The sequence below is a fragment of the Astyanax mexicanus genome, chromosome 23 (genome assembly GCF_023375975.1).
Source record: "Astyanax mexicanus isolate ESR-SI-001 chromosome 23, AstMex3_surface, whole genome shotgun sequence".
Lineage (NCBI taxonomy): Eukaryota > Metazoa > Chordata > Actinopteri > Characiformes > Acestrorhamphidae > Astyanax > Astyanax mexicanus.
In genome coordinates, this window is record NC_064430.1 from 15,543,936 (window position 1) to 15,558,555 (window position 14,620).

Below are 14,620 nucleotides of genomic sequence, written 5' to 3' on the forward strand. Positions count from 1 at the left end.
AGTAAAGTTTAGGTGCTGTCATCCTCAGCTAGGATGTTTTATTAATTTGTAATGGTAAAGAAATAAAAAGCAAATAAATGCATCATATTTGAAGAGTAAATAAATGCATTAGCCGAACTAGCCCTAGCAAGCTTCAGGCAAGTCTGTTATACAAAAGTTATCATCAGAATATGTATAAAAATATTTTTTTCTCATCTAGTAACATTATCTTGACATGTAATCATGTGGTGTTTGTGTGTGTGTTTGTGCAGTTTGAGGGTGAGGAGCGCAGTCTAGCGCACTACTGGTACACATCATGGCCAGATCAGAAAACTCCAGACAAAGCCCCACCTCTTTTACAACTAGTTCAAGAAGTAGAAGAAGCGAAGAAAAAGGCTGCACCTGATAGCGGTCCCATCATTGTCCACTGCAGGTACCATTACAAACACTTCATTTTAACAGGAAATATTTAGTTAAGTATTTTTATGTCAAGTACACCGCTAAAGGTTGTAACCCTGACAAAATATATATCAGTAAATGCATGCGCTAAATATTCTGCACTTTAGTTTAAGTTTTGTTTTATATATATATATATATATATATATATATATATATATATATATATATATATATATATATATATATATATATTATGTAATTGTATGTGGTTTTTAGTTTATCATTTTATAAAAAAAAAGTGTATTGGTAAATTACTGTTGTTACATAATAATAACTGCTGTAAAAATGTATTTTGATTCATCAGTAGTAGTTATGTTAAAAAAATATCCTGAAATATTGTGATATTATTTTACAGGCAAATCACCCACCTCTGCTGGATACAGTAGTATTATATCTTAGCTATGCCACAAGTTTTCCAGCATTTAAATGCAAGTTCAGCATAAAGTCTTCCAGATTGTGGAAAAAAAATACTTTAATATAGTCTAAAAAATGTATTTATGTTGTCTGTAAAATTCCATTCAGTGCAGGTATTGGCCGCACTGGCTGCTTCATTGCCACTACTATCCTATGTGAGCAGCTGAGACGTGAAGGAATTGCGGACATCCTGAGAACCACCAGCCAGCTGCGTTTGGACAGGTAGAAATAAGTGTGTGAATGTATGTGGTGGGGGTGTATACTGTTTTTTTCATATAAATACAGTCCTAAGAGAAAACATCATGTCTTCTGTGAGAAAGATGAAGTTTGGATTTCATTTAGCCTTCCAAAAGAAAAAAAAAACATTACAAATAAACAGCAAAGTCCACCAAGTCTTTGTTTCAGAAGATGTCCTGGAAGATTCTGGAGTGACAGTGACAGTTGACTAATTTTAACCCTTATAGAAAATCTTTGTCGGGATTTAAAGAAGGGAGTAGCAGTAGCACAGTAAACTTGAGGCCAATGCCCATGAAGTGTGGGAAATCTGCCAGAAGCTTAAATTTTTTTTTAGCAGAGTGAGAAGGTTCAATTAGCAGGGTAAGAGCACAGTTTTGCTCAAAATATTGCTTAATATTGCACACAACATTATGGGTAACATACCAGAGTTCAAAAGAGGACAAATTGTTGGTGCGCGTCTTGCTGGCGCATCTGTGACCAAGACAGCAAGTCTTTCAAGAGCCACGGTATCCAGGGTAATATCAGCATACACCAAGAAGGATGAACCACATCCAACAGGATCAACTGTGGACGCTGTAAGAGGAAGCTGTCTGAAAGGGATGTTGCGGTGCTAACCCGGATTGGATCCAGAAAACATAAAACCACGCCTGCCCGAATCACAGCAGAATGTTTCCACCTGAACTGTCCGTCCGGACAATAAATTGTTGTAGTCTAAAACCAGGTGTTTCAGTTTCATTGTCCAACCCCTGTACATCTTTTTGATGAGATTCACAGTTTTCATATAAACTTTGTTGAAATTCAACTTTTTGGCAAACAAGAATGAATGGGGAGAAAATAAGCACACCCATTTACTATATTTCGTCCATATTAAATCCCAGTCTCCCCTTTGTCTGGGCGCTACCAAACTGCATACTTTGCCTCAGGCCAGGGCCCCAAGCTGAAATCTGCAGTTTAACAATAACCTGCACTCATATTTTTATTGTTTTATGCCGTTTTTCTCCCATTTACTCCCATTTATTTTACACATGCTCAATCCATAGAGTTTGTAAGTCAAAACTGCCACCAAACCTTATGCACTGGTATTCCATCAGAGCAGATAACTAAACTGTTGTCTACAGCTATACTGACCCACACTCATCTGTTTCTCTGTCGTTTCTCATCCCTCTTTCCCCTACCTTTAGCTGCACAACCATTCCTTGTTTCCTTTAATTGCATAATTGCATCTGTAGACAAAAACCCTTTTTAATCATATGTAATGTTCTCGTTGTGCAGGGGGGGCATGATTCAGACGGCGGAGCAGTACCAGTTTGTGCATCATGTGCTCAGCCTGTATGAGAGGCAGCTGAGTCAGAGACCAGAAGAATAGAATCTCCAGCAGCAAACCCTGACCTACTATTGGTCTATCAACACCTCACATCTGCCAGCGCCAGACCTGAGCCAAACATGAGTAAATTTTTCTTGTGACAGACTGTATTATACTATGATCCATTAAGTGTGTGGTTCTGCTCTGTTTTGTCTTTAGACTGAGCTAGACTTCATAAGGCATCGTGGAGGACCGAAGCATAGTCTAAACGCATAACTACACATCCTACCAACAGCAACCCAGACCTATCCCTAAAACCTACACCAATATTGACCATGGCACGTTGCATAAAAAGACATATTCCAGTTCTTACAAATGCAACATTATTTTTAATATTGATTGTCAGCATGCAGCATGGATCCTAACTACCTGAAAAGGTAAGCAATGCTATATCTATTTTAATAGCATCTCCAAAACGGCTGTGAAGTGCCTTAAAACAGGAAACTGCCCCAAACACCTTTCACTGTCTCTTTTTTAATTTAAGGTACAATTAAGATTTTGTTTTTTAAATCTCCAAAGCCTGTAGCACATGTTAAAAAAGTATATTGAAGAAATGATCTACCCTTTGGAACTGGATGCATATATGAAATTAAAGACTGAATACTCACTAGAATTCAAAAACCTGGAATCACTATCAAGACATATTAATTATTATGTTTTTTTATTTATTTATTTGTGAATAATATAAAATATTATATGGTTAAAAACCACACGCCACAAGATATACACAGAAATGCCAAATATCATGGAATAGGGGCTACTATTGTGTCCCTCATGACTTTTGACTTTTGACTTTGACTCTGTGGAAAACGTTGTATATGTATTAATATTTTATATTAATATCACGTCTGATGAATCGTAAGCATCTAAAACTCGTTCTTAATTTTATGCTGATTATTATTATGCATTCTTTCATTTATGATTGAATTCCTGCAGTTCAGATTCAGGAATATTCAGGTGGTCATGTAAACAGTGGTGAGCTAAATAGGAGTTATGTTTAATATTTAATTAAGAAATATGATAAAACAAGCAGGATTTAACAGATACAGTGTTTGGGAGTTCTCTCCACATGCGCAAAAAACAAGAAGCCGGTAAAAAAGGCTTTTTCTTGCAACACTAGAACAAAACCAATGACAAATTGAAGCATTAGCTTCTAGATGCTGCATGATCACATCATTCTAAGTGTGTGTTTACTGCCTGGCTCATGAACAAAGGTGTCAAGTAATTAATTACAAATACTTTCTTACCTTTCTTGCGTATTAATTTTTATCTATAATGGAGTAATTATTTTTTAGATTATTTTTTGACACGTTTTGAATTTGTTAACTTCTTACATTTTAAAAAATAACCTTGTTACACCTATTTTATTTCTTCTTGTTTTTATTCTGGCTTAATTTGGTCATCTTTAACAAAAAAATGAAAAAAATGAATGCATTGTACTAAAATGCATTTATTTTCAAAGGGCATACATGCAGCTGAAAAAGGCAGCCTAGTGCATCCCAGGTTTTTAAGATTAACATTTTAATATAACATTATAGTCATTATTGCTTTTTTAAAAATGTGTTATTGGGGGGTGGTGGTGCACTATAAGACCCAGTGACACTGCCTACGATTTTATCCGTAATGGCATTCATTCATTTTTCATTACATTATCTTCACTTTTATACTTTAAGTAGTTTTGAAATCAGTACTTTAACACTTTTAATTGATTAAAAAGCTTGAGTTGATCCTTCAACTTCTACAGAAGTATTTTACACATATGTATATTCTACTTGAGTAATGAATGTAAATACTTTTGACACCTTTGCTCATGAACACCTGGAGTATCTGATAGCTCAACCATATGTTAACAGTGATTCCAGCTTTTTGAATAGAAAAGCCCATTTTTAAATGTCCTCCAAAAAACAGATGTTTTTTTTTTTTTTGCTCTGAAAACACACTGTTACAATTAATAACGAAAAGTCAGAAGTGCTGAACGTTCTCTTTTTATATTTAATTGTTTATTTATTTATTTATTTGTTTGTTTGTTTGTTTGTTTTTGGGTATCTATATATCTGTATTTAGTTATCATGTGTTTTGTGTCATTATTAGATTACTGTGTAGTGAAACATGGTGAACTCTAACAGATGTGAAGACATTCCCTAGTAATCAGGCAGACGGTATAGACCTACTATATACTGTAATTCTGAAGTCATTGTACTTTGTTCTTTGATTGTTATCAATCAGACATTGCCGTCACCATGTTCCGCATTCTGCCGCCATGTTTCACATGTGTTTCGCAGTATTTTTTAAACTTAAGTGAATGTCTGTGGACAGAATCTACCTCTGTGAATCAACACTTTTTAATTCATCTGTGGGAGGGGGTAAATAAACCTCTGCGTGTCACAGTATGACGAGGCTTTCATCAGCAAGGTTTGAAATAGTAATAACAGCTTTGTAACACATAAGGGTGAATTTATAGAGAAGCAAAGTCTGACAAACAAACAAACAAACCGGTTTCTTCGTTCTGTACAGAAACTGAAGCAAGAGACACTTAACTTAAAATGAGCCAGACAACCAAGAATGTCTTACCTGCTGTTTTTCTGTAGTGTCTTGTTAAGTGGAATATAGGCTACACAGTCCAGTCGAAATATTAGGACCACATCTATCTTCTATTTATCAGCTACACTAAGCATATAGAATTTCTGTACTTTGTAGTTATATAGCTACAGCGTGTAGTCCTTTATTTGTTTTTTTGAATATTTTATAATACCCTCCTTTCACGCCCTGCTCTACAGTATTTGGATGGTGGGCTATTGATTCTCAGCAATGCAGTGACATTGACAGGGTGGTGGTGTGTTTGTTAGAATGTTTTGCACTGTGTGTATAAGTGGATCAGATACAGCAGTGCTGCTGGAGTTTTTAAACACCTTAGTGGCAATGCTTACACGCAAAGCTTTCCTCCAATCTGAATGAATTTATTCCGATTCTAGAATCTGACTGAGGTGTTTGTATGTACACATTCCCCAATATTCTGAGTAAACTGTCTGTTTAACATGACACGTGTAACCATGACAATAACAGCAAGAATCATGTGGTTCCAGCCAGCATGAGAGGATCAACAACAACTGGCTAACTAGCTATGTTTCCAGAGTTTTCTGTTGGTATTTTTGTTTTTTTAACAGCGTTAAAAATTATGGCGGATTCAGGACAACCTAATTCACCAAATTTTCTTGTTAAAGAAGGGGCGAGATGAGGAGCTTATGTCCTCCATTCTGAAAATTCTGACGCAAGTGAGCTGGATGCCCCGCCCCCTGCCCATGATTAGGAACCAGTGGATGAAAGTGAGGAATAATGTTCAGCTTTTTAAACTTCTGCCCATGCTGCACATGCGCAATACATATTTAAACATTCCAATTGGGAATCTAACCCTGGTTTTTAATCACAGTTTTCAAGCATCTTGGCATGCTCTCCTCCACCAGTCTTACACACTGCTTTTGGATACCTATATGCCTCTCCTGGTGCAAAAATTCAAGCAGTTCAGCTTGGTTTGATGGCTTGTGATCATCCATCTTCCTCTTGATTATATTCCAGAGGTTTCCAGAGGATTTTTAAGTGGTCTCTTATTTTTTTACAGAGCTGTACTTAGGCAACAGTGTCCTGTGGGCAGCGTCCTGCTACCACTGTTAAAGGACAAGAGGATGACCAACAAAAACTATACAGCAACACATTTTGAGCTTCTGTCTCTGACTTATTTATTATTTATATTTATTATTATTGAGCAGCTACAGGAGTGTCTAATAGAATGAACAGTGAGTGACACAGTGTTTAAAAACTCCAGCAGCACTGCTGTATCTGATCCACTTGTAACACACAACACCAACATAATAACACACCACCACCATGTCAGTCACCAAGAAATTACCCACAACCCAAATAATAGTTGCTCTGTGGTGGTTCTGGTTATGACAGGAGTCTACAGTCTGTAATTATAGAACTATAATGATCAGTGAAGCTGATAAGATATACTGTACAATTATGTTGAAACAAAGAGCTGGTCATAATATTCTGTCTGGACTGTCTGTAAAGTCAGGTGCAAATTAATTTTGACAGTGACTCAATAGTTGATGGATGATTTGAAATGAAGCATTCAAGTTTGATTTTAATTGTAGACTTTCAGATTTAATGTAAGGTTTCTAATAGAGTTAGTCATAAGCCCTATCCAGTCAGGATTGGTTTGAGATAAGAAGGAGAAGTAATGTAATTGTATTTAAGGACATTTGCAAAATATATATCTTAAGAAATCTCAGTATATATGACTGAGATGGGAGTAGCTTGTTGATTTAGGCACACTGAGTTGCAGCTACATATTTCTAACAGACTGTTCTACATAATGGCTAATTTAAAGCTGTGTTTAGAGCATTTTGGGTCTAAGTAGTCATTTCACTTGTCTTGATTTGGATTTTGAGGTTTGCCACAGATTTGAATAACCCAACTAAAACAGTTAACAAAAATAAATGCCCCCTTGAGTGCCTCCATACTTCAAAAAGGAAAAAATTGTACTTTTTACAGGATATGATGGTATAATTTCCCACATGTGGATTAGCACATTTTAATGAATATGGCAGAAGTTTAAATAAAAACTTAAAGTAGAAAGCTTAACCATTTTATTGCTTCATTTCAAATCAAGTGAGGTGGTGTCCAAAGAAAAAAGGACAAAATCCTGCCACTGTCCAAATACTACTATATATTTTTATATGAGGGCTAAGGAGTAAATTATATAGAACATATTGGGACGCAACATTCCCGCATGTAATTTATTAGTAGGGGCTTAAAACTTAAAGAATGGGGAAAAAACAGTTTCCCTGCTCTACCTACTCTACTCTAACTACACCTGGCTTTAACGGCTTAGTTGAATCAGGTGTGTTAAACCAAAATTTGCCAAGTGAAACCTTTATTAGGGCCTATTAGATGATTATACAGTACCTGGATTTCAGGATTTCAGTGGCCAATCATTATCTTCTAATTCACAATAGTCTTCTCATTTATATAATACTATCTAAACTAACACCGCACAGACCGTTGTGCTGTTCATGTTTTTATTAAGGTTAATGAGTATGCTGAGTAAACATATACAGCTCTGAACAAAAAAATAAGAGACCACTTCAGTTTCTCTGATTTTAAACACAGTTTTTATCATGCATCTTGGCATGTTCTCCTCCACCAGTCTTACACACTGCTTTTGGAAAAATTTTGCCACTCCTGGTGCAAAAATTCAAGCAGTTCAGCTTGGTTTGATGGCTTGTGATCATCCATCTTCCTCTTGATTATATTCCAGAGGTTTTCAATTTGGTAAAATCAAATAATCTTATCATGTTTAAGTGGTTATTTTTTCCAGAGCTGTATAGAATAAGTAAGTACATCTCTGATTCAATGACTAATGGTAAAAGTAAGTAGGCGAGAGTGACCATTACCTAAAACACACAAAGCTTGCCGTGTGTTGGGAAAATTTTGGTTTAAAAAAGAGCATAAATATGTAAAATGCAAGCCAGATGATTCTGCCGGGATATGGTTGGGAGCCTCTAATTGAAAAGATGTATTGGGCACAATATATTGACTACAAGAGTTCCAAGATCACTCCAACCAATTTAATTAGAAGCTGTATTTCCCAAAAGAAAAGTTTTAAAGAGCGTTGTAACCTAATTATTATTATTATTATTATTTAGTATCTTTAAAAAATGTTATATTAGATTTAAGCATCGTTTCAACAAATAACTAGTGCCCACAAAGTTATTTTCTTTCCAGTTTTTTCAATATAATAAAGCTGGAAGTAAATGAGAAAACAACTTAAGTCTAAACTATTGGCCTATGGATGTCCAAGAGTCTCCTCTGTCCCTTATTGCTGATTTTGAAGTACATTATTTATTCCAGTCAATATAACCAAAAGATAGCAAGCTAGCTCATCAGCTTTGTACCAATAACTCATCCATCCATTTATACCAGCAAGTCTGTGTGTGTGTTTCCTGGCCACAGACTGCCGTGCATTGAATCTTACCATCGCTTCATAAAGGCATCGCTTCATGTAGGCATTGCTTCATATAGGCTTAATACATTTAGGCTTTATGTAGACAACTTTCCTCAGAGTTAAGCTGTGTTTATAACTTTGTTTATAACTTTTTCCGAACACAATGACAAGTTTTTATCAGCTCAGCTCTCATTGGTTGACGGTCTTTCAGGCATGACATCTTTGATGGATGTTTAATAGAAAATGTACAGTATATTACATATATTTTTTATATTTTACACTGCATTCCCTGTGACCACATCTACTGAATGTACTTAATTGTAGTGCTCTTACAACTTATAACTCATGCGATCCTTGTGTGAAATCCTTTTTCATATCTGCAACATACAGTGTTGTTTGAAAGTTTGTGAACCCTTTCGATTTTTTGTATTTGTATTTCTGCATGAATTTGACTAAAACTTCATCAGCTTTTCACTCAAGTGCTAAAAGGTGCCATTAGAGTGAGGTGTTTTCGATCAATGGGAAAATAATTAGGTGTGAGTGGGTGGAGCTCTGTTATATTTATAAAACAGGCATCTATCACATTCTGCTCTTCACAATGTTAGTGTATCATGTCATGAAAAAAGAGCTCAGAAAAGGTTTGTTGATGCTCATCATAGTTTGGTCTCCACCAATCCACAGACTGTGTACAAATGGTGTGGGCAAATAACAAACATCACACCAAGAGCAAGATGTGTGTTTTTCCTGAGCTCACCAAGAAACTCAAGGCAACTTCTGAGCAACTAAAAGCCTTTCCCACATTGGGTTATATTAATGTTTATGAGTGCACCATCAGAAGAAGACTGAATGGACAATGGTGTAAATTCTTATTCATAAATGCAAATTCTAAAGGAAAATGTTTTAGGAAACCATGGGCCATGCAGCAAGACAATGACCCTAAGTACATGTTCTCTTAAAGAATGGTTAAAGAAGAATTTATTTATTAGTTTTAGATTGGCCATGTCAAAGTCTTGACCTTTGTCCAATAGAAATGTTATGGAAGGGCCTGAAACTCTATATTTCTGTCTCCTTGGTTTGATTTGGTTCTCCTTATCTACCTTTATGACTTGTTTAAAAAAATCTGAAGAAAACCTGGATATATTAATGCAGAAAAATCACAGTACGTTCTAAATGGTTCACAAATCTTTAGGCACCTCTGTATTTGGCGGCATATTTGCTCATTAATTTCCTGGATAATTGTTATGTTTGCAGACATTAGCAAAAGTCTAAAAAACTAAATGTTGCCAAAGCAAAAACATATTTTTTTTATTAATTTCTGTAGTACGTTTTTTAAAGGCCCTCCCTTTCTGTTTTTTAAATTAACTTGAAATGATGCTTTATTATTTTAGATTTAAAATCACAAAATAATTGTTGGAAATTACAATTTGTTGACATTTGATTTTAAGATTCCTTTGTTAAGGTGACCTTTAACCTTTAACATGGCAGAAAAAAATCGGTACTGAATGGAAAATAATTGTTTATTTTTAACAGTGAATCTGCAACTAATGGTTGTTTGTGCACATAATTTAAAATCAGCAATCTGTGTGCATTTAACATAATGTAGAACAATGTTTATATTAAATTGACTATTCTGCTAGCATGCCTTAGCAAATGTAAACTCCATTATAAACTAAACTTGCGAGTGCCCCTTTCCCAAACAATCCGAATCCCAATCGTGGCGCAGCTAGTCACTTTCTTTACTATTGTTATAAACTCTCACCTCAGTAATTTGAAACTTATAAAGAAACATTAAACCAAACAATTTTAATATTTACCAGTAGCAAAAAGGACTTATCAGTGCTTTTAACAAACTCTACCATTTCTGTCCTCCATCCCACAACCTAATCTTTAAAATATAAAGGGGCTTATATTGGTTCTTTGAGGGATGCCATAGAAGAACCACTTCTTAATCCTTTCGAAAAGCACCACATTCGTAATAGAGACATGTAAGTGCAAAGAACCGTAAAACTGAAAAATAATATACTATATATTATAAGTGATGGTTCTTCACACTTTTAAAAAAGTTCCACACATAAGTATTAGATTTAACCTGGCTTTTTCTAAAATTACATTTTCTTGAGTAAATACAGGATTCTGAAGGTGACTTGAAACGAACTAACTGTTCTTCAGATTCCCAGTGACCTTTTTGTTTTGTTTTTTTTAGCCACTGCAGTGTTACCTTGGCTTTGCATTTGCTTTAGGCTTGGTTGGGATCTGGGTTGGGGTTTAGCGAAATGTAAAATCATGCTTCCATTTCTTTGCCAACAAACAAGGTTTTCTTTTAAAATACTTAAAGTTTCCTTTGCAGAGATTATTGGACTATTGGCTCTATCAGCCTGCGGTTCGGTCCATGTAGCTATCCATGTAGTACAGTCCGATATACTCACCTCTGAACAGCAAAAGAGCCAGCGCTTAGCGCGGTTAGCGGCTAATGCTAATACTGCTCCAGCCTCAGTACTGGAGAAACTTCACTGAAACTCCTGTATAACTCTGTACTTCAGCAGAGTGGCTTTACTGCTCATTACAACCTGACTTGTAGAAATCATACATAAGGCACACTTATAAGACACACTGATGATTTTTGGGGAAATTATAGGATTTTAAGTGTGCCTTATAGTGCAAAAAAAAAAAAAAAACGGTAATTGTAATATCTATCACATTATTCTTCAGCCAAAAGGAGAATTTCCAGTAGGTCAGTCAATATGTGGGTTATCTAGCCAAGCCATGGTAAATGCAAATGCTCAGAAGTACTAACTACAAAAGTCTAGAAAATATATTTCTTCAAAAATATATCCTAAAAAAATCTAATAAAAACTTTTTAACTTAGCCCATACTCAGAATCGTAGTACCATTTTTTTTATTTTTCATTTTTTGCTTGAATACATTTCATAGGATAGGATTATTGCATGGTTTGAGAAAACTTTATTTGTTAAAAGTAGGGATGCACCGAAATGCAATTTAAAAAACTACAATAAAAATATGTTCTGAATTTACTGAACAGTTTAGATCCAAGCAGACAAACCAATAAAGCACAAAATTACTTAAATAAATACATGATTTTTTTTTCTTTACTTTTTTACTTGGTAGAACACCAAATTTTTTATTTTTTGTTTTGGCCTGTTTGGCCAAATAATTTCATTTGCTATATATTCGATGCATCCCTAGTTAAAAGGGTGTGAGATGTAAGAAGTGACAACCTTTGAACTACAGTATATTTACAAATTTTTGTATCAAATTGTTTTGATTTGCTTAATTCATGATATGTTGGTATGTATTTGTACGTATATGAATGTTAAGCTCCATGCAGGGTTCAAAAACGACAACCCAAATTAATCCTGCGTGATGTGCAGGAACACGTTCAACCAGGTTTCACGTTTAACATTATATGAATGTATGAACAGCGTGTAGATGGAAAGGGTCGGGGAAAAGGTCGGGTGATGAAACACCATCTACACTGGAGGACTAGAAAACTGACTGACACAAGTTGTCAATGTCAAGGTTAAGAGATATTCTTCTATATTTTCCTTTGTTCTTTTTTTTCCCTGTTGTGTTGGTTTTGGGAGAGGAATTGGGGTAGGCCTCAGTAGAATGTACTGCTCCTGCATCATAGGGGTTTATGTAATTATATATGTATCTATCTATCTATTTATCTGTCTGTCGTCTGTTTATCTACCTTTTTTTGAACTTCTTTGAGCAAAACAAAGTGAATGTGATATTTTTATTATTATTTAATTATTTCATTTCCAAGGCTGCCATAAAGTATTTATATATCTCTCTCTATATATATCTCCTTAATTGTTTGATTCTTTTATTGTACATGTTTATTGTTTTTCATTCATATTCAACAGTATTTGCAGCTTGTAATGTTCTGCATGAACAAATGAATCATCCGTCGGTTAGAAGATACAATGCATCGACTATGCCACATGTACCTCAATTGCCTTTTAACCTAAAGTAGCTAGTGCTAAACTCTCAACTGCCTAGCATTGTTCATTATCATTCAACTAACCTCATTTTTATTCATGTTTAATTTTACTATATTCTGTTAATCTAGCTATTTTAATCTATTTTGTGTTTGTCATCCAAATATGTCTGATTCTTTGTTTAAACGGATTAAACTTTGAATTGAAACTAGAGGCAGCGTGAAGCATTGTGGGTACACGGCGGGCCTATTCTCATAGGGTCAATTATTATTATTTTTTTTTTGTTTAATTTGTTTCCTCAGTGCTTTTCTAGTTATGCTATGGTGTTTGTATGTTTTGCATTGTCACTCAAAATGATGATGGCAGTCCAATGTGGGGGATTGGGGGGGTGGCAGGGGGGCGTGGTGCCACTATATTGTCTCATTGTTGTTTCGCTCTGTTTTTTTTTTTTTTACATTTTGTTTAGTTCTACTTTCCTTCCAGCCCAGTTTGTAGATGAATAAAGTTTGGAAATTTTTTTTTAAGACGTTTGCTTTCAAGATAGCTTTGATACACCTTCTAATGTCCTGTCTGATTGTTCCTCCATTCTTTCATTTAGTTACATTAAACTCAGAATCTTTGAATACATTATTATATGTCCAAAATTATTTCTTTCATACGTAAAATTCTGTACACAGCTTGCTTAAAAGGAGTTTGAACATATGCAACTAAAAGATGTCAATCTTTTGGGCAGGTATTAAAAGGTAATTCTGCAGCTTTCTGAAATACAGCACTTTTAGCTGAAGCTCCCAACAGGCTTACAAGGCCAGTAATAGGGGCATAATGTTGCTCATGCAAAGAAATCACTATTTTTACACCATTAATAAACTTAAAGTAGCTCCAGTGTTTTTAATAAACTACCTATGCACTTTTACAGTTCTCTTCGCCTCATTTTAAATATTAGAGCCCTCAGATTTCTACCAATGAAGTGTGGAGACACTGTGAGTTTGTTATCAGTGTAAAAATAGTGTTTTCTTTACATGGGCAAGTGCTTCATTTCAGAATGATGGGGGAGAATGAAGTTGGACTATTTGAAAAAGGTTTGTACTTACTATCATGTTTCACTACCAAGTCCATTTCACACCAGATTTCCTCTTTTAAGCCTAGTCTTTGACTACACTATATTTCAGAACTTGTGCATATTTTAAACCTACATATATCTCTTACTTTTTTTTTTTTTTTTTTTTCCTTTAAAAATCATTGGTTTATGTTTAGATCAGCAATTTTAGTTAAATATATCATATAGCAGACAAACACAGTGATAAATTTGGGCACCCCAACAGAACATTACATCAGCATTTAGTAGATCCTCCTTTTGAAGAAATAACAGCCTCTAAATACTTCCAAAATCCTACAAACTTCATTTCACTTCTCAAATATCACTGTGTTCATCTGCTATATGATATATTTAACTTGTTGACTTATAAAGAGAAATCATGAAAATTATAAAGAGTGCCCAAACTTTTTCATACCACTGTACACTTTAAACTGTAACCTACATTTTCTAAAGTAATTCTGGTATGTAAAAACGCTGCTACCTACAGTACAGCACTGTCCAGTTATTTTATTCCAGGGCAGAATATGTATTTTAGCCACAGGTTTAGTTAACTAGCATTTCTAGCAGTTGCTAGGATACTCTGGCTTCTAGGAAACAGTTCCTGAGTGATTCCACACTCTTTCAGTAAAGATGTTGGTTTAGAGTGAACACTATTCCTGACTCATTCAGAATAGTTTCCTCTAAGTAACCCAACGCACACAATGAGTAAATGAGTTTGGAAATGAATCCTTTAACTCATTTCTGGGCATGAGGTAGCATGTGTGGGATAGGTGTGGGTGTGGGTAGGCCTGGTACACCCAACCAGTGATGTCAGTAACACGTTACTGACCATTTCTTTCAGTAATGAGTAATCTAGCGCGTTCCTATTTCCAATTTAGTTATCAGATTAAAGTTATTTTTCCAAGTCACTGTACATTATTTTTTTGGTCATTTTCCTTAGTAAAAAGATATTCTAGTGTCCGCATTAAAAGGATGGGCAAGAAAAAAGTTACAGTTATTGCTTTATTGCTGGAACTGTTGGCCACAACCACACCAAAATAACAACCTTTGTGGCCCACATGTCGGGCGGAAGGCAGTATACACCCTGGACAGGCCGCCAATCCATC

The 14,620-nt window shown here is 35.1% G+C and overlaps 1 protein-coding gene across 1 annotated transcript in view; it reads left to right on the forward strand.

The window, feature by feature from the left end:
• Nucleotides 1-10,063, forward strand: part of ptpn5 (protein tyrosine phosphatase non-receptor type 5) — a 30,782-nt gene extending 20,719 nt beyond the window's left edge. The window contains exons 11-13 of the mRNA XM_007244948.4: nt 252-412; nt 961-1,074; nt 2,362-10,063. Coding sequence (XP_007245010.3) covers nt 252-412; nt 961-1,074; nt 2,362-2,455 — 369 coding nt within the window. The 3' untranslated portion in view covers nt 2,456-10,063. The remainder of the gene's footprint in view (nt 1-251; nt 413-960; nt 1,075-2,361) is intronic.
• Nucleotides 10,064-14,620: the final 4,557 nt, after the last annotated feature.